An 18,580-nucleotide genomic window follows, 5' to 3' on the forward strand; every position below is an offset into this window, starting at 1 on the left:
TATTTAGTAAATTCTGAGAATTGAGAACTGGCTGTGTCAGGACTGGGTTAAGATCATACACAATAAATAAAATATGCCTACAAGTATATTGATTCCAGTCTTAAGGAGGATGCAGTGTATTTTAATTTAGCATCAAGAAACACAACCAACTAGAAAAAATAAAATGAAATAAATGAGCAACTGGTCCAACATGATGGGGGCAATTTTAATAACCTAATCTGCAAAGCCAGGATAAAGTTTTTGAAGTGTTGAAAAAAGTGAACATTAGCTTCCCTACATAATCCAGATAAGCAGAAAACTATATTCAATACATCTATGTGGTTTGACATACTCTAATTTAAAGAGAAATGACCCAAAGACTTCCTTTAATTATTCACTAGGATAAATTTTTAGAACACTTTTATTTCAGCATTCTTTGAACTACAATTATAATTTGAGTCTCCATCAGAATCAAGATTTTGGCCTACATTTCACTACATATTGTGTATCATTCCTCTCTTCATTTAAAAAAAAACCCAGTTTAAAGAATTACAATAAATTGCCATCAAATAAATAAATAAATAAAATAAAATTGCCATCAAATAATCTGATTGCCTATTATTAGGTTTCTAAATAATGCCAATACAGTCTTTTATCCAAATCTACTGTCATCAAAATAAGTTCTATCAACTCCGGTAATTATTTTACTAAATAAAAGTCACTTTTAAATGGGTGCTAATTTGAATGATGAGGCTTTGAATAAGATAGTCAGTATAATGTACACAGAGAAAAATGACCAAATCTTACCTTTATCAGTTGTTACTTTTTCTATACATCTGAAAGAAATAAGAATTAAACATTAAATGAACAATCTTGGACATTTCCTTAAAACGTAAAATATCTATCTCTTTCAGGTTCACCTACAGAGTAATGTAGCACCTAGAGCAGTTGTCATCAAACAAAACATTCAGCAGTGATGCAAATATTCTATATCTGCACCATCCAATATGGTAGTCACACATGGCTACTGAGCACTTGAAATAGCTAGTATAACGGAGGAATTGAATTTTTAATTTTTGTTAATCTAAATTTAAATAGCCACATGTGGCTACCTAATAGCACAGAGCTAGAGTATCACTAAAAAAAAAAAAAGAAAACAACAACCTGTTTTTAACTGTAAAAAGTTATTAAGAATATTGCTAGTTTTGTTATATTAAGTGGTCATATAAGAAATATTCTTATTTTACAGAAGTGCATTAAGTAGGGGTGAAATGACATAATGTTTAGGATGTGCTCTAAAATACTTCTGCCAAAAAAGGGAGGATAGACATAGTAAGAATGGCAAATCTCAATAACTGCCTTGATAGGTGATAAATACACTGAAATTTCATCATACAATTTTCTTTACTTTGTATATATTCAACAACTTTCATAATAAAAATTGAACAAAATTTTTAAAAGTCCCCAAAATTACCTTTATTAAACCCAAATCAAAATCTATTTCTAAAAAGGCAGAACTCACACATATCCTCACAAAATAAATATAACTTGCACTTTAAAATTAAACAGCAATAGTAAGGAGCTTAAAGTGCCACAGACTACAGATCAAAAAAAAAGTATTACCATGTTTCTAATTGGGAAAATTTCCTATCATACATAACTGGTTAGGACAGTATAATAAATTCCCCCATACCTACTGCCCAAATTCAAAAGTCAACATGCCTTGGATCTTTATCATAAAGATACGTCACAGCATCTCTGAGTAGTATAGTCTTGTAGTTGTTTTTCCCCTTCCTACAAGTAAACCTGACACACTGAAGACCCTTTTGTGTTACCAAAAAATACTTAAGCAAATACATAAGCCATAGAATACTACAAAATATGAATCGATATGATTTTTTGTTCATATATTTTTCAAAAGCTTGGTATTATTTTAAGTTATATTTCCAATGTCCCAATTGACAAGATAACTGTTAACCATTGCTAAAAATTGCTAAATTTTTGCAATATTATACAATAAGCTTTCCAAAACCTTCTAAAATGGTCCAATGGTTTTGTTATCATACTGATTACTTTAGGAACATGATCACTCAAAATTTCTATTTTGTACAACTGAAGGCTTCTCCAAAGGACTATATGTTTTTTCAAATCGGAATACTACTTCTTCATCCTCACTATCCATGACCTTCAAAAAGAAAATATCAAGAAAATGTCAACTAAAGGTTTATTACTATTTTTAGTAATATACCAAAAATGGAATACTATACATCAGAACATAGAGCAATACTCTCCTTCATCTGTAATTCATCTAAACTTGAAGGAAGACCTCTAAAAATATTAGCTAATATAGTTACTCAATAGCTAAATTTAAGTTTTAAAAAGTATCTTTTACTGAAGTTTTAAGTTCTAAAATGCACCGGGTAAACAGAGGATACATAAGGCAGAATGAAAAGTCATTATTTTGCATTTTAACCTAGTCTAAGTATGACAATTTCATTGTTTTCATATTAGCAGAAAGCATGGATATTTTAAATTATAAAACAGAAAAATTATATCCAAAAACGACTATACCAATGCTATACATCAATGCTACCATGTTTCTTGTGGAATATATTTACTAAAAAAATTAAACATTCCAATGTGAAAAGAGGTCGTTATAAACTTAAGAAAGTTTATAAAAACCGTAAGCTAATTAGTCAACTATAAAGCTCATTTCACAAATTCACAAAATATCAATTATAGATGAAGCAGATCTAAAGAAGTGGCATGCCCAAGGTCACTGAGTGAGTGTACAAAGTAAGATGGGACTTGAAATTTTCTGACTTAAGTCCAGTGCTTTTTCCACTATATTATCTTGCCTTCCAATGGGGACAGAGGTTTCAATCAATCCAGATGTATGTATTTATTGATCTTTTAAGCTATTGCATATTTTACTATTTCTTTAATCAAGAGAATGACATGTAGGTTACTCAGCTGATTATTAAGATGTTACAGGGGAAAAAGCTAGAATATAAAAAAAGGACCTCAATGGAACAGTAATTTATATAGACATTAAATTTCTTACTTCTGTTTTAAAATTGTCATGTTATTTGGAAAATACAGATTAATCAAAGTCAGAAGACACCTGACCCTGCAAGATTCAGTACACTGATACTCAAAACATCTTGAAATGTCTTAAAAGGATTAAATTAAGCAGGAAAAAATAGTTTTAAAATGTATTTTGTCACTCAAAATCTGTAAACTATGCACACATGTTTGACACACCTCCACTAATCAATCCATCTTGCCCTTATCCCTCAAGGTCCTTGAAAAAAGGGCAATCTCTCAGTTTTCTTTCTACATCCTAGTTCAGCACGGTACCAAGGCTCAGTTACTACTTAAAAAGAAAGGTTTGCCAAGCTGAAATGCTTTAGGACTCCTTTGATTTCCAGGCCATAGAGTAAGCTGAAACTGTGTAACAAAAACACTACCATGATGAAAATTTGTTTTAACAATCTGATCAAAATTGTATAATTTTAAATACACAGCCAACAAATAATTATAAGCCTGAAAGAAGGTAAGAACACCAACTGCAGAGCTTGGATAACGAAAAAAAAATCTTTATTGCTATTATCTTTCATGAAATCAAATGGTAAGAGTGATTCCTTCCACCTCACAAGAAATATTGAGGAGACAAAACTGAAGGGATTAAGTCATCTTCATTTAAGTTTATTTGTAACATTTATATGGTGGAAGTAAAGACTCATTAATGCTTTTTGTCTGGAGTTATGGAAAAAATAAATCATGATAGCAGGTAAAATTACCACTCTAGGTACAATTATCTTAAGAGATACAGGCATATTTAACTAACAAGTGGTAGGTGAGAATGGAAGGCAATGTTAGAAATATTTTAAGTATTACCCTCTCTAGGTATGGTAATAGAAAAAAATGAAAACATCCTATTTTGCAGAATCTACCTGAAAAATATCACCACAAACCACTCATACTTGTAGCATGCTACCATTCTTCAAAACAGTAACTTTTACTTTGTATTTACTATCTACCAGGTATTGTGCTAAGTGCTTCACATGCTGTGTTTAACTCTGACAAACTTATGTTGTAGGGATTACCCACTATAGATAAGGAAACTGAGGCACAGGTAGGTTAAGGAATTTGTTCAAGGAATTTATATCCAAATAAGGTATAAATGACATGTATCTTTCCAAACTTATAAGAGATTAAACACAGAAGTTTAAAATTTTTGTAAATACGAAATGCATCTACAGCAATTAGAATTCTAATTTTAGCCCAACTATTTGTAAGTACAGATTATTTTTGTCCACAGAACTGTAGTTTACACAATAAATTCTCTCAATTATGTTAACTTAAATGACATTCAAAATTTTGAAAGCACAGCTAATACCATAATATGACCACCTCTAAATTTTATTTCATTTTCTGAGAGGCTTGTAAAGCAAGCGTGCCAACGACAGACTTAACTCTTAATTTTGGAACGGGTCTCCTTTAAGCTTTAAATCTACTGGGTCTAGTGTAAGCCCAACCTTGCCATTACATCTACAGGGGGGAAAGAGGAACACTTAAAACTGACACGGGCGCCTGCCCTTTCAATTTTCCCTGCTTTATTAATTTTTTTCACTTGAAAGTCAAAGGACATAAATGATGTTTTCAGTAATGAATTCAACAGCTAATATGATTAATTTCTAAAATTTACAAACTTGCATGCTTTCGTATTCTTAACATATGAACATTATTTATGCTTCTGGCCACCTGTTCATGGTTCCTCTATTACCTCTAGGTAATAAAACGAGTCTAATTTTAAGGATTAAGTTTCTACATTAAAATATATGTAAAAAGAAAGATAAAACACATGCTACTTCGCAAAAACAAAAATTAAATATTCATCTAATTTTGCTATATGAAATACTCTATACTTATAATCAGCACAGCCATGTTTCTATCCCAACCATAAGTATCAGATTTCTAAAAAGAATGAAAAGTTATGTGAAAATTTAGAAGAGTGGAAAAAGCCACATAAACATACTAGTACAATTAGCACTTGAGCTAATTAATAGGAAGAGGGGAGCACATTTTTGAAGGCTAGGATCGTGCTCTGAATTTCCTAATGGTGATGTGATGTAATACTGGAGAGCCGCCGAAGGGAAAGGGATAGGCTGACAAAGGGGGTGCAGATGCCAGAGTAAGGGATAAGCCTGCGGACAGCAGGAAAGAGGTGGGTCACTAGGGAGCAGGAGGGGTGTACCCTACAGAGAATGACTTCAGGGAGTGGGGAAGTGGCCGCACGAACAGAGGGCACCAGGAGCGTAGAGCAGGGGCGCAGAAAGCTCACGGGGAAACGGTGTGACATCTGGCGTGCGGAGCCGGCAGGGGGCAGCGCAGGCAGGGTGTCACGTGGAGTGGGCGCTACGGGAGCCGAGAGGGCTGCGTGCGGACAGAGGGGGGTCTTTCCCACCGCCTGAAAGACTGCGTTACTCACAGGAGTCGCGGACTCTTCTTGCCCTGAACTGGAGACGGGGACTTCGTGGCCTGGGGCTGCTGCCCTGGGACGTCGAGAGGCCTGGCGCTGGGGCTGCTCCTCCGCCGGCGAGGATACTCGGCCTTCCTCCGGCGGGACACAGCGGCAGCGGCGGCGGCGGCGGCGGCCGCAGCGGCCCGGCCTCTGTCCCGACCACCCCTTAGCACGCGGCTGCTAGTAGTCCCTGCAGGCGCCGCCGCCGCCGCCTCAAGGGGCGGTTGTAGGGGCTCCTCCGGAGCCGCCTTGACCGCCGCCGCCTCTCCCCCTTCCTGGTCCTGCTGCTCCGGGGGTCTCGGCTCTTCCGTCTCCCCCGGCATCGGGGCTTGTCCGTCCCCCACCCCCTCGTCCCAGACGACGGAGGCGGAGGTAGCGGCGGCCACGGCGCTACTCCCCCCGCCCCCCTCGCCTCCGGAGCGTCCGGCTCACTCTCACCCTGCGCTCCTCTTTCCCCCCTCCCCTCCTCCCGGCTCCGAGGGCGCCCCCCCCGCCCCCTGCCACTCAAGGTTCGCTACTGCTGGCGGCGCGCGCGCGCCCGCCCGCCACAGACGCTCAGCGGTCCAATTGGAGAGGTGGAAAGGCTTCCTTGCCCCGCCCCTCGAGGTCTCACACGCAGCGACGTACCCAGTTCCCTCCTCCGCCCCTTGCTTCTACCAATCAGGAAACGGCTCCAAGGGAGCGCGCGAGGTTTTCTTCCCCGCGCACCCGTTCTCACCGTTAAACGGCTGCGTCTCGCGACAATCCCAAAGTGACCTTTTTCCCCCCCTCTGGAGTTTACTGCGCGTTAGGGGCAGTGGGAGGGGCAGGTATCGCAAGGGAGGTGGGTGGGAAGAAAACGCACCTCTTTCCCCGCCTCACGCGCATCCTTGATTGGCTGCGCGCGCACCTGCCTCCCTAAGGCGCCGCGAATGCCACAAGGGCGCTTTCTATCGTTCTTCCTTAGGCCGCAAAAGTAGTCTGGGCGTTCTTCCGCTTCCACCCCGACCTCACTTTCCTGTCTCTGGCCTTCCTGTCCCTAGCGCCGCCAGGTCGTGCGGGGAGAAGTGGGGAATATTTTTGCGCTGTCGCTTCTCCTTTAAGAAAAAAAGCCCCGTCGGCTGCCGGATGAAAGTCTCTGAAAAAATGGCGGCGATAGAATGGAGGCGGGGGTCGTGGGCAACGAAGACCCGCCTCCCGGCGCCTGCGCGCGGTTAACTAAGTCAAGGGCATCCTGGGAGATGAAGTCCTATTTGTCGTACGCTTTAGGGAAAAAGACAGGAAGCCGGAGGCGGAGAGGATGCTGGGAGATTTTGACTGATTCATGACGGGAAAAGTAGTTTACTCTCCGCAGTTCCAGTTTATTTTTTTAGGGAGGCAGTGTTTCCGGGTTAGGCCGCGACGGCTGCCTTACATCCGGGCTCAAATGTTGAGCCAATTGCTGGTCGGGACAGCGTGGGAGGGTTTTTCCTGTTTTTTTTTTTTTTCTTTATAACTTGACGGCGTAGTTTTTACGGTGTGGCCACTTAATAGCCCTTTCTTGCCTTGGTTAGGTCAGGTGACACCTCTGGGACTGGCTGTCGTTCCTGTCTACGGTGGGATTCGTCTCGTCACCCAGTGTCTGACCTGCTCACCTATGAGCCCTTGGAGCTCAGGGACTGAATCTGATTCCGTCGGGTCTTTGGGGTCCTAGCACAATGCCCACTACTAAGTTGGCTCTTAATAAAATTTGCGAAACGAATTGTAAAATTGCTTTCTTAGTAGACGTTGTTGGGGCATCAAGGAGCTGGCATCTGCTGCTTTACGTGGCTGTGGTCCCCGACCTGGAGGGAGGAGTGAAGGGTTGTTAGCCTGACTCTGGTAACTTACACAGAGAAGCTGAAGGTCTCTGTCTAGCTCCCCGCCCGGAAGCCACCTGCTTTTGCGGTTTGTAAATGTTTCTGCTACACAGGAAGCACAGTCGGGATAGCAGCTTTATCAGAAATTACTTTTTTGCCCACAAGCATGTGTAGGTAAGTTGTCTTCCTGGTGCATGAAAGGGAGTTTCCATTTGCTCATCTCCAAGTTACACTCGGTGATGCGGTGGTCCTCTCCCATTCCTTCCTTTCATCCATTATAATAAAGGAGCGGTCTAGAAGAGCAGTCCTTTAACCCTGAAAAATAAAGCATCTGGGGTTAAAAGCTCCAGAAGAAAGAAGATGGAAATAAGACCTGGGTATCCAATTCTAAATTTCACATTAATCATTTAAACTGTAGACCCGTGCATTTTTCCTTCCAGTATTTTGACTCAGTTAACACTTTAAAATTAAGTAGAGGTTTTATATTCTCTACTGACTATTTTGCACTTTCACAGGGCTTATGTCATTTTCAGTTGTAATAATTGTGGCATAGCGTCAATGGGAATTTTTTCAAACTGCATTGAGCAGACTTTTGGAACAGCACTGACATCCAATGGCTGCTCAAAGTAATACAGAGGGGGAAATCCATTCCCCCCCCCAAAAAAAGAAGTCTTAGAAACACAATGGAATGGAGAATTGGAGAATGAATGATTCTTTTGAAAAAAAGACCACTGTGTTGTAGAAAAAAGATCACAGACTTTGGAGTTAAATCTGGATTGCATAATAGTAAGTAGCAAAGCTACTGATTAATTATTATCTTGGCAAGTTACTATTCCTTGAACCTATTTCACCACTGGTAAAAATAGAGATAAAATCAATTTCCCAGGGTCATAATTATAGTTCTTTATATAGTGCCTTCTCACAGTAGGCCTTTTGTAAATGTTTTATTCAAGGTGAACAAAATCACAGTGCTAAAAAAGGTGAAAAGCTAACCCCCAGTGTCACTTTTAAGAGAAACTGCTATAAGGCAATGTAATTAGCTGGGGAGTATACTTAATTAAGATGTCCTCAGTTAAGCAACTGGTATCTTAAACCTTCCAGCTTCATTCTTCATGATCCCTATATATGTTTACATTTTGGACCACTGAATAAGCTAGGCCCTGAGAATGGAAACATGAATTACTTCTGCCCTACTTTTAAAGGAATTACAATCTATGCAGGAAATTACCTGCAGGAAAGCAGGTACGTATAAATTCTGAATAATTAAGTACATAAAGAGAGCAAAATGAACTGGATGCAGGTTAACTCTGATGAAAATTTTAAGGAGACTATGCCTCTCTGGTCCCCCAGCTTCACAGAAAAAAAGAAAAAAAAAACTGGATAGTCAGTTACAGTGGGATACCTATACTTGGGAAAAACACAAGTGTAAATCTGCCATTCCCATGAATTCAATATAAATCTTGGCACATAAGTAGGTGCTCAAATTTTGTAAAATTAATTTTGATTCTTTATCACCCTGGTCAATACACTACCAGAACTCAAATCTTACTACTTGCCTTTCTATGTCAATCCCATTTTTAAAACTGACCTACCAAAAAACAGAAAAAGAAGAAGAAATTCACCAAATCAAAAGAGAGGAAGTGCTAAGCAAATACAGGAACCAAAAAAGGGTTATAGAGGCTGCTTTACACTGTCTCATTCAGTTCCTTTGTGGTCCTCCTCTTCAGCACATGCCAAAGGAGTTCCTCACAACCTGTGAGACAAGGGCATCTTGGATGTGGGACAATGGAAGAGTTGGGTGAGTAAGGAGCTTCTTGACAGAGACACTCTGAGGGAATGAAGACTTGGCTGCCCTCTCCACGTGTGGTAGGGTATACTTCTAGCCAGATTGAGAATAGTACTGGAAGATTTTATTTTTACTTCTGTTCTCGGCCCAACCAAGGGGAAACTTGAGGAACTATGATTTTTTTTTTTTCAGGAACTTTGGGTTCACTGTTCGAAGTGGCAAAATAGGCAAGAGTTTGGTCTAACTACAGAGTAAACGCTTACCAAATACTTTGGGACTGAATTGTGATTGAAATTATCATTTCATTATGGCCATTTTTCTTCTTGGGATCTCCAGTAGCTAGGCACCCACAGCTAGGTAACCACAGAGATTTGATTTGGAGAGAAAAAGAAAGAAAACGGCGGCAGGGCGGGGAGTGTTCAGAGGAAAATGGAATAGAAGTACAAAAATGAGGGATCTGCAGAGGTTGGAGAAAGGCCAGAGTGGTTTCATTTGTTCCATGTGTTAGTATTAAATCAATAAGTCAGCACTCTAATTCCAGTGATTTTGTTGCTAAGCTTTTTATTCAGAGGAATTGTGAAGGAACAGATTACTATGGCCTAAAAATATGATGCTTCCTTCCACGCTACAACAATTAAAACTAGCAGTGGAACTATAAGCCACATTGCCCAGAGAATTTCCTCATTTCAAACCTTTAGAATAATGTAACGTTTGTCATTCTTGGGATTCATGTCATAGGCTTTGCCAACTTTTGTTGCCAGCATCCTAAATAACAGTGAGTCACTAACCTTTACCCAAATTCCAAGCTGTATTAATTCCACAGTGTCCTGGGTTTGTGTATGTTTGGGTTAGGGGGTTTCAAAAGTGCAAACAACAACTACAACAAAGATATCTTGCACGTTGTCTTTTTTAAAAAATTGTTTGGGGTATAATTTTAAAGCTGGAGAAATAGAGAAACGAAAAAGGGCAAATAACAGGAGGGAAGATATGTTAATGAAGAGAACATGGTGGTGTTTAATAAATATTGAACTGTATTGGAGGTAAAGCCTATTTTGATACTAGGATAGACTCTATTTAGGACTTAGGGTAGAATCTAAATTCTACTCATCTGTATGTTGGGGGAATCTGAAGTTCTGCTAGGATTCTTTTTTTTTTTTTTGATACCTAATGGTTTCCATGCAGTTAATTTAAAAAGGAACTAATACTTATTCAGTGACTCGGGCTAAAACTAGACATTTTTACATATGTATGTTAGTGCCTGCAGCAACCCTCTGAAATAGGTATTATTCACTTTTTTTTTCAGATGACAAAACTAAAGAAAACAAAATAACTTGTTCAATATTACTTTCTGGAGCACCTCACACCAAAACTAATTAAGCTACAAGGTGTTTACTTATTTTAGAAGGAAATACTGGTTCAGATGTTCTAGCCAATAGAATCACCCAGATAAGAAAAAAGTGTATAGTTTTGCATTTCTTGAGCAGGATGGATGTTAGAGACATCTTGTCCAGAAATGTAGAAAGCTCCAAGCAGCCTGGAAACTAACTCAATAGGCTGTTGATGGTTACACTTTAAGAGTTTTTTCAGGCCGGGCGCGGTGGCTCACGCCTGTAATCCTAGCACTCTGGGAGGCCGAGGCGGGCGGATTGCTCGAGGTTGGGAGTTTGAAACCATCCTGAGCGAGACCCCGTCTCTACTAAAAATAGAAAGAAATTAATTGACCAACTAAAAATATATATACAAAAAACTAGCCGGGCATGGTGGCACATGCCTGTAGTCCCAGCTACTTGGGAGGCTGAGGCAGGAGGATCGTTTGAGCCCAGGAGTTTGAGGTTGCTGTGAGCTAGGCTGACGCCATGGCACTCACTCTAGCCTGGGCAACAAAAGTGAGACTCTGTCTCAAAAAAATAATAATAATAATAAAAAAAAAAAAAAAGAGTTTTTTCAAATTGTCGTCAGTCCAGTAACTTGCCCTGAAAACTTTGGGTGGATCTTTTTTCTCACATGCAGAGAAATAGCATTGAGGACCAATTATCTCAGGTAAGCAAATATTTCCTCTCCGCAGGAGAATAGCAACTTGTATCCACCCAGAAGTTTTACCTACACCCGCATTATATAGAGATGGTAGATAAAGAAGAACCAGGAGCAAACTCTGGCTCAGAATGAGATCCTTACAACCCAAGGGACCTCGCTTTACTCCTTTCATGTTAGTGTTGATATTATTTGATTTCCACAGGTAAACAACTACAGAGAAGAGCTGTGGATATTTCAGTCTAGTACCCTACCTCGCCCCGACCCCCCAACCCCTGTAATCCCATATTTGTCATACCGAAATTAGTCATCTTCAAATTATAGAATCTGGCAAAAGGCATAACAACAGAGTGTTGGTGATATGCACACTCACAGGAAACAGGAAGAGAAAGGCCTGTGAACTCATGACCCAGAAAAGAGAGTTTTATTAACTTTGCTTAGCTGGTGCTTCTGAGAGTAACTCCCTGCTCTTAGTGGTCTGGTCTCCTCCCTCCCTTATTCTTTGTTATAAAATGGCTTTTTATTTCAATTCAGTAGGATCTTGAACTACTGGTTGGAACACAGCTTAGAAAATAGAAAAGAAAGGGCCTCCATCTTCTTTGAGAGCTACAGAATATAATTTGGAATTCTGAGATTTGGCTAATAAAATTCTGAAACAAAAAGTTTTACTTCCTCTTTCTACCTTAGTTGTCTTTCCTTTACTTTGTTCTTCTTTGTAAAAAATCTTTTATTGGAGAGAATTTTAAAATATGCAAAAGTATAGGAAATAGTTTAATGATATGTGATAGACCATCAACTAGCTTGAACAATCATCACCTCTTGATCAATCTTGTTTCATATGTATGTCCACCCATTCCTTCTACCCCATACTATTTTAAACCAATTTCTACAAAATGAGGGTGATAATATCTGCCTCAAAACATTAGGGTGGGCTGGGCACTCTCTGGGAGGCCAAGGTGGGCGGATTGCTCAAGGTCAGGAGTTCAAAACCAGCCTGAGCAAGAGCAAGACCTGTCTCTACTATAAATAGAAACAAATTAATTGGCCAACTAATATATATATGTAGAAAAAATGAGCGGGGCATGGTGGTGCATGCCTGTAGTCCCAGCTACTCGGGAGGCTGAGGCAGGAGGATTGCTTGAGCCCAGGAGTTTGAGGTTGCTGTGAGCTAGGCTGACGCCACCGCACTCACTCTAGCCTGGGCAACAAAGTGAGATTCTGTCTCAAAAAACGAACAAACAAACAAAATTAGGATAATTACATGAAATGTGTAAACTGAGCAGAAAGGTACTAGTAATACTTGTAAACTCCATTGATTTTCCCAAGAAAACTACAAGAGAAACAAACTATTCGAATTGTAACATCTTACTTGATTTTGTAATATTTAAGTTTCCTCCCCATCCCCCATTTCTTTCAACAACGTAAAGACAGAGTACTTGTACTTTCTTTTGAGAATTTTATTATGTGCTTGGGATAATTCTTGAGTTTTAAGATAAAACAAAATCATTAGGATTAAGAATAAGTGTTATTGTCCTGGTACATTTTGAAAAATGGTAATATATTCTCTCAGAATACATCAGTGGTAAAGGAAAAAAAAGAGGAAAAAATGGTAATATAATTACTTATATTTTTCTGATAAGAAAATATTTGGAATTTATTTTTTTCTAATTGGGGAACTTTGTGGACAATCCTCACTAAATGAATGATAGAACCTGCAATTTAGGCCAGGCACGGTGACTCACACCTGTAATCCTAGCACTCTTGGAGGCCGAGGCGGGAGGATCCCTCAAGATCAGGAGTTTGAAACCAGCCTGAGCAAGAGCAAGACCCCGTCTCTACTAAAAAAAATAGAAAGAAATTAATTGGCCAACTAAAATATACAGAAAAAATTAGCCAGGCATGGTGGCACATGCCTGTAGTCCCAGCTACTTGGGAGGCTGAAGCAGGAGGATGGCTTGAGCCCAGGAGTTTGAGGTTGCTGTGAGCTAGGCTGATGCCATGGCATTCTAGCCCGGACAACAGAGTGAGACTATGTCTCAAAATAATAAATGAATAATAAAAAAATAAAAAACCCTGCAATTTAAGAAGTCAAATTAGAAAGTGAGACTATGAAATTGAGAGCAACCATAGAAAATAAGAAACAAGCCACAATCTGTGGAGGCATTAAACATCTCCTGGTAGGATACACCATATTCTTGAAGTGAAAAACAGAGAAAGGGAAGATGTTTGAAAATAGTCTTAACCCAAGAGAGGAAGAGATGAATGGGGGTGCAGTGGGGATATTTAAGGAGAAAATAATTCCAGAGACTTAAATATTCTGTATTATTATTTTCTTGTTTCTTACGACGTAGATGCCTTATTGGAGGAACTGGAACGCTCCACCCTCCAGGACAGTGATGAATATTCCAGCCCAGCTCCTCTTCCCTTGGATCAGCTTTCCAGAAAGGAGAATAACCTCAAAGAGTCTTCAAATAATCTTTCTGTTAAGGATAATAAAAGTCCTTTGCCGGTAACTTTACATTTATTGTAGTACCTTAAATATAGATGTTTGAGTGCATTTCTGAAAATTAATTGTATATCCTCCACAATATGGTATGAAAGGAGAAATCATATATCCAAGAAAGAGAAAAAAAATAATATCTCAATGTTAATTTAGAGATGGTTGTTTTGGGAAAGAGGAGGAGAATTGAGAAAATTGCTACGGAAGAACAAGCCTTTGAGAATTAAATTTTTTTCTAATGAGGGCATGGTCACAGGTAGGGTGTTGCCTGATTCACTTGGGATACTCTGATGTCAGAGATGCGTGTTGCAGTTTGACTGGAAAGGCACTCAGTAAGGCCGGAGATCACCTGAGTCAAATGGCAGCTCAGACAAGTCTTCTCATGGTGACTTTTCAGGGTCTTCTCATGGTGACATTTCTAGGTCTTATTTTCTGTTGAATACATTAGGAAATTCAATTGTTAGTATTCCCAGAGATAATGAAGCCCTAAGAAACCAACTCAAGCTAAGCAAACTCACAAGAGGTGATGTATATATATTTTTAAAAAGTCAAATTTATTAATTATGGTTATAGTTGAAACTATTAAGTAAAACAGATCTTAGTATTTGCTGATATATGTATTCTCATCCTATGGATAAATCCACACGAAATGACATCATGATCAGGTTACCGATGAGAATGGAATTAGTGTAAGAGAAATTAAGTGGATGCTGTTCATAGCTGGTATATATTTGAACTGTGATATTCTGATTCATCCTTGTACAGTATGAGGAATAACTAGAAGGAAAGATCTGAAATTTGAGCTCAGGGGTAGATTCCTCCTCTGCCAGCTTTTTCCTCCAGGCACATACACACAATTTTAAGGATACTTGTTCATCTCTCTGCTGGGGAGCTATTGTATTTGTTTTCATTGTTAGATTGTAGCCATAGGCTCCTAACTGGTCTCCTGCTCTTGCCCCACTGTAGTCCACTCTCAAGATAGCAGCCAGGGTCATCCTTTAAAACTTAATGTATGGTACTCGGGTGACAAACACCTTGAATGCCCTAAATTGATCACTACACATTACATACAGGTATCAAAATCTCTTCTGAAGCCCATACATTTGCACAAATAAAAATAAATAAATAAATGAACTTAATTCAGACCCTGTCATTCTTCTACTCAAAACCCCACAATGACTTCCCATTGCATTCGTTGTAAAAGCCGCAGTCTTACATTGATCGTTGTGGTGTGACCATACGTCCTTGTTTACAAACCCGGGTTTATGCTTGTTTTTCTGACATCTTATTGACTTTACTTCTACTCCTGGTTTTCAGGGGTTTTTTGAAGCTTTTTCATTAGTTTTTGCATTAAAGTAAGCCAGCAATGGCTTAACAGACCTCTATTTGGTTCTTTTGTCTTCTTCCACGGTCTCATCTAGTAATGTGTAAAACACATGCCATGAACAGAGTTCTCACTTTATGATGGCTAAATCCAAAAGGTGACTGATGATAGCTCATCTCTTTCCCTGATCCTGTTCAGACAAAACTTAACTAAGAAGCAGCTTTTCAAGGATAATATTCAGGGTGCTGGCTGTTCAACTTAAAAGCTCAAGCACACCAGTCAGGGACATCTAACCCCTCTGATCTTAGGTGGTGGCAGAAAAAATGTTGAGGCTTTTTTCCCTGCTGGACACTTGGCCACCACTCGTAGCCTGTCATGGTCCACGTGGTGGCCTGTGAGATGCATGGAGCCTCCTCAGAGTCAGTGAGAAATAGGAAATAGATTGCTTGACATGGTGTAAGGAACCTGCAGCCTTCTGATTTTAAGATTGTTCTTTTTTAAGTACCAAAGGAGGCAAGAAAAGCTTTATTTTTCTCTGCTGCACCCCTTTTAATAAAGGGATTTGTTCTGTAAAATTTTGAGTCAGTCAAAAGGCCACACTGAAGGATCCAGAAAGCCACATGTGGCCCCAAATCCGCAGGTTTCCCACCCCCATAACTCTTCAGCAGTCAGCTCAACACAAAACCAAAACCAAAACATGTTTAATTTTCTTAAGAAAGCTGATGGTGAATGTGTGACTTGCACAAAATATTTGTCAACGTTTACCATCCACCGCAGGGTCAAGTAGACAGATCACTGACCCTTTGAAAATCAGAAGGCACAAATATGATGTGGATACACAGGTATCTACTTCCACAGTTTATACTTATTCTAGAAACAATGTGCCTGAAGATAGCAACTCAACATGTGCAGCTGCAGGAAGGTGTGTTTCCATGTCATTGTGAAACTCACCTTTCCATTTGTGTCAAATGACTCATCTAAATTAATTTTGCTTGTTTTCAGTTACAAGTTTTCTTGTGCTTGTAAATAAATGGGTTGATTCCTATTGAAAACCATTCAATAATGTCAGTTTTATGTTAGTGTCACCAGAACCTCAGTTAGAAAATGTGTTAATCCCAAAATGGCTCAATTTTGCTTTTCATCCAATTCAAAGGATTAATGTAAAACATGGAAGTTCATTCTCTGGTCAGAAATGAAACATCCAATGTTGTTAATGCCCTTGTAAATTTAGTTGACAAGTTCAATATTGTAGATAAAATGTCGGTGAGAATATGAATACAAATGTTGGTGGAGCACAGCACTGTAGTAAAAACAATGTTCTTAACAACTAAAAAAACGTATGGAGCTTAAATGTATTTGGAATTGGTTGTAATGTGTGCAAAATTTATGACTACATCCAAACAAGCTATAGTATTCTACCAATCAAAATAGAAACTGTAATTGTCAAAATTTACAAAAATTGTATACATACACAGATTATATATGTAACTGACCCACAAAACTTTTGTGATAGAAGCTAATATCAAACACTGTACAAACATTTTAGCATGGCTGTATATATTTTCTCTGTGTTGCCTGTCATCAGTTAGATTTTGCAAATGCCTGAGCCTTTGAAAAAACACTTTGTAAAGCAACCCAAATTTAGGATGCACTATGTGCAAAACAGTTGGAAATCGTTAATCAAATTATGCAATGTATATGGGATGAAAATTCAGCTTTTGAAGTCTTTAGCAAATTATAATCATGGAAAATAAAGCTTGCAAAAAGGAAGAAGCTCAAATTTCTCCCTACAAAAGCTGAGGAGGAATTGAACACATCAAAAGATGAAATCTGATATGGTTTAATTACCTAATTTGAAAATTATGCTTCAGAAAAATGTTGACTTTGATAAATTTCACTTCTAATTTTAATTGGATCAATTCTTTTTTCCCACCAGAATGGAATCAAATTGTAAAAGGCTATGATTTCGGTGTATCTGTGTTTGGTGAAATGTTCAAAAGAATCACAGAGACAGCTTGAAAGTTTTGTCTTATAAGACTATTATTGCCGGGCGCTGTGGCTCACGCCTGTAATCCTAGCTCTTGGGAGGCCGAGGCGGGCGGATTGCTCAAGGTCAGGAGTTCAAAACCAGCCTGAGCAAGAGCGAGACCCCGTCTCTACTATAAATAGAAAGAAATTAATTGGCCAACTGATATATATATAAAAAAATTAGCCGGGCATGGTGGCGCATGCCTGTAGTCCCAGCTACTCGGGAGGCTGAGGCAGAAGGATCACTCAAGCCCAGGAGATTGAGGTTGCTGTGAGCTAGGCTGACGCCACGGCACTCACTCTAGCCTGGACAACAAAGTGAGACTCTGTCTCAAAAAAAAAAAAAAAAAAAAAAAAAAAGACTATTATTGAGTAAAGGTGCTCCGAATGAAGGCAGAAGGCTGCACCTATAAAAATATTGGCCTGAAATATTTATACATTTTAATATAAAAAATGGAACTTAGAAGATTATTTAGCAAAATTTGCTCTGAACTTACAGGTTCATCAATATCTAGAAAGGATTCATTTTCTCAATAAAAAAACATTATGGTCTACAGAGAAACATCAATTAAAAGTATCAACAATTTAAAATATATTAACCATAAAATGCAGCTTTGAAGAAGATTGTGATTTTATGAAAACAATAACACCTTATTGAAAAAAAAAACACATGTTGCAGAAAAATGTTCACATCACAATGTTAGAGACAATGGCCAAGTAACCAATTAAAGTATGTGACTGTATATCAAGAATACTTATTTATATCATTTAAAAAATGTTCAAATAATCATTATGATTTTTTTATTTTATTTTTTTAATATTCATAGGTTTGTGTCATTTAAAAATATTTTAGGAAAAGTTTATTTTGAAAATATATTTTGAATAGAATTATTTTATAGGTCTATCAAGATAATAAAACTAAATTTTTTGTCAATAAATACATATTTCAGAAATTATATACTATGAATTATTTTTAGATTCCCCCCACTTCACTCTCAAAAGTGTCACAGTTTGAACAGTAAATTATATGGTCGCCCTGTCTGCATGATCTAGCTCCTTTTACTCTCTGCTCCTATCTCCCTGGTTCACTCTGCTAGGGCCACAGTGGCCTCCTGGTTGTTCTACGGATGTTTCAGGGTGCTTTCTCTGCTGTTCCTTCCACCTGGATCATGTTACGCCAGATATCTGCTTACTTTCCTCACCTACTATAAGTCCTTGCTCAAGTGACCTCTTCTCAGTGAGTCTTTCTCTGATCAATATATTTATAATTGCCATCTCTCCCCTACTTCCTATCTTCCACCCCCTGATTAACTTTACATATTAATTTTTTTATTATGTTTCTCATCACCAGAATGTAAGCTCTGGGGTAGTCAGTTTTTATTTGATTGTTTTATTTTTTGACTCTTACATCGCCAGCCCTGACATATGACAAGCACTCAATAAATATTTGTCCAATAAATAAATGAATTGCTGGCCAACCACCCTTTAGATTCACATATTATTTATTTTCATATGTCAGGTTTAATTGTGTTACAGTCTTCCCCTAGGCACCATCCCATCGAGTTAAAGGGGATTTTCTTCAACCCAA

The 18,580-nt window shown here is 38.6% G+C and overlaps 2 protein-coding genes across 3 annotated transcripts in view; one reads left to right on the forward strand and one right to left on the reverse strand.

Moving 5' to 3' along the window:
• ZFP91 (ZFP91 zinc finger protein, atypical E3 ubiquitin ligase) overlaps positions 1–6,639 on the reverse strand; it is a 40,467-nt gene extending 33,828 nt beyond the window's left edge. Inside the window, exons 1-2 of one of the 2 annotated variants that reach the window (XM_012749920.3) lie at positions 5,474–6,344; positions 787–815 (exon numbers count right to left, since the gene is read on the reverse strand). In XM_012749920.3, coding sequence (XP_012605374.1) covers positions 787–815; positions 5,474–5,829 — 385 coding nt within the window. In that variant the 5' untranslated portion in view covers positions 5,830–6,344. The other variant, XM_012749921.3, reaches the window with a different exon arrangement.
• A 2,148-nt stretch (positions 6,640–8,787) lies between these two features.
• Positions 8,788–18,580, forward strand: part of LPXN (leupaxin) — a 36,922-nt gene continuing 27,129 nt past the window's right edge. Inside the window, exons 1-2 of the mRNA XM_020286347.2 lie at positions 8,788–9,121; positions 13,492–13,649. Coding sequence (XP_020141936.2) covers positions 9,109–9,121; positions 13,492–13,649 — 171 coding nt within the window. The 5' untranslated portion in view covers positions 8,788–9,108. The remainder of the gene's footprint in view (positions 9,122–13,491; positions 13,650–18,580) is intronic.

This window comes from Microcebus murinus, chromosome 4 (assembly GCF_040939455.1).
Source record: "Microcebus murinus isolate Inina chromosome 4, M.murinus_Inina_mat1.0, whole genome shotgun sequence".
Taxonomy (NCBI): Eukaryota; Metazoa; Chordata; class Mammalia; order Primates; family Cheirogaleidae; genus Microcebus; species Microcebus murinus.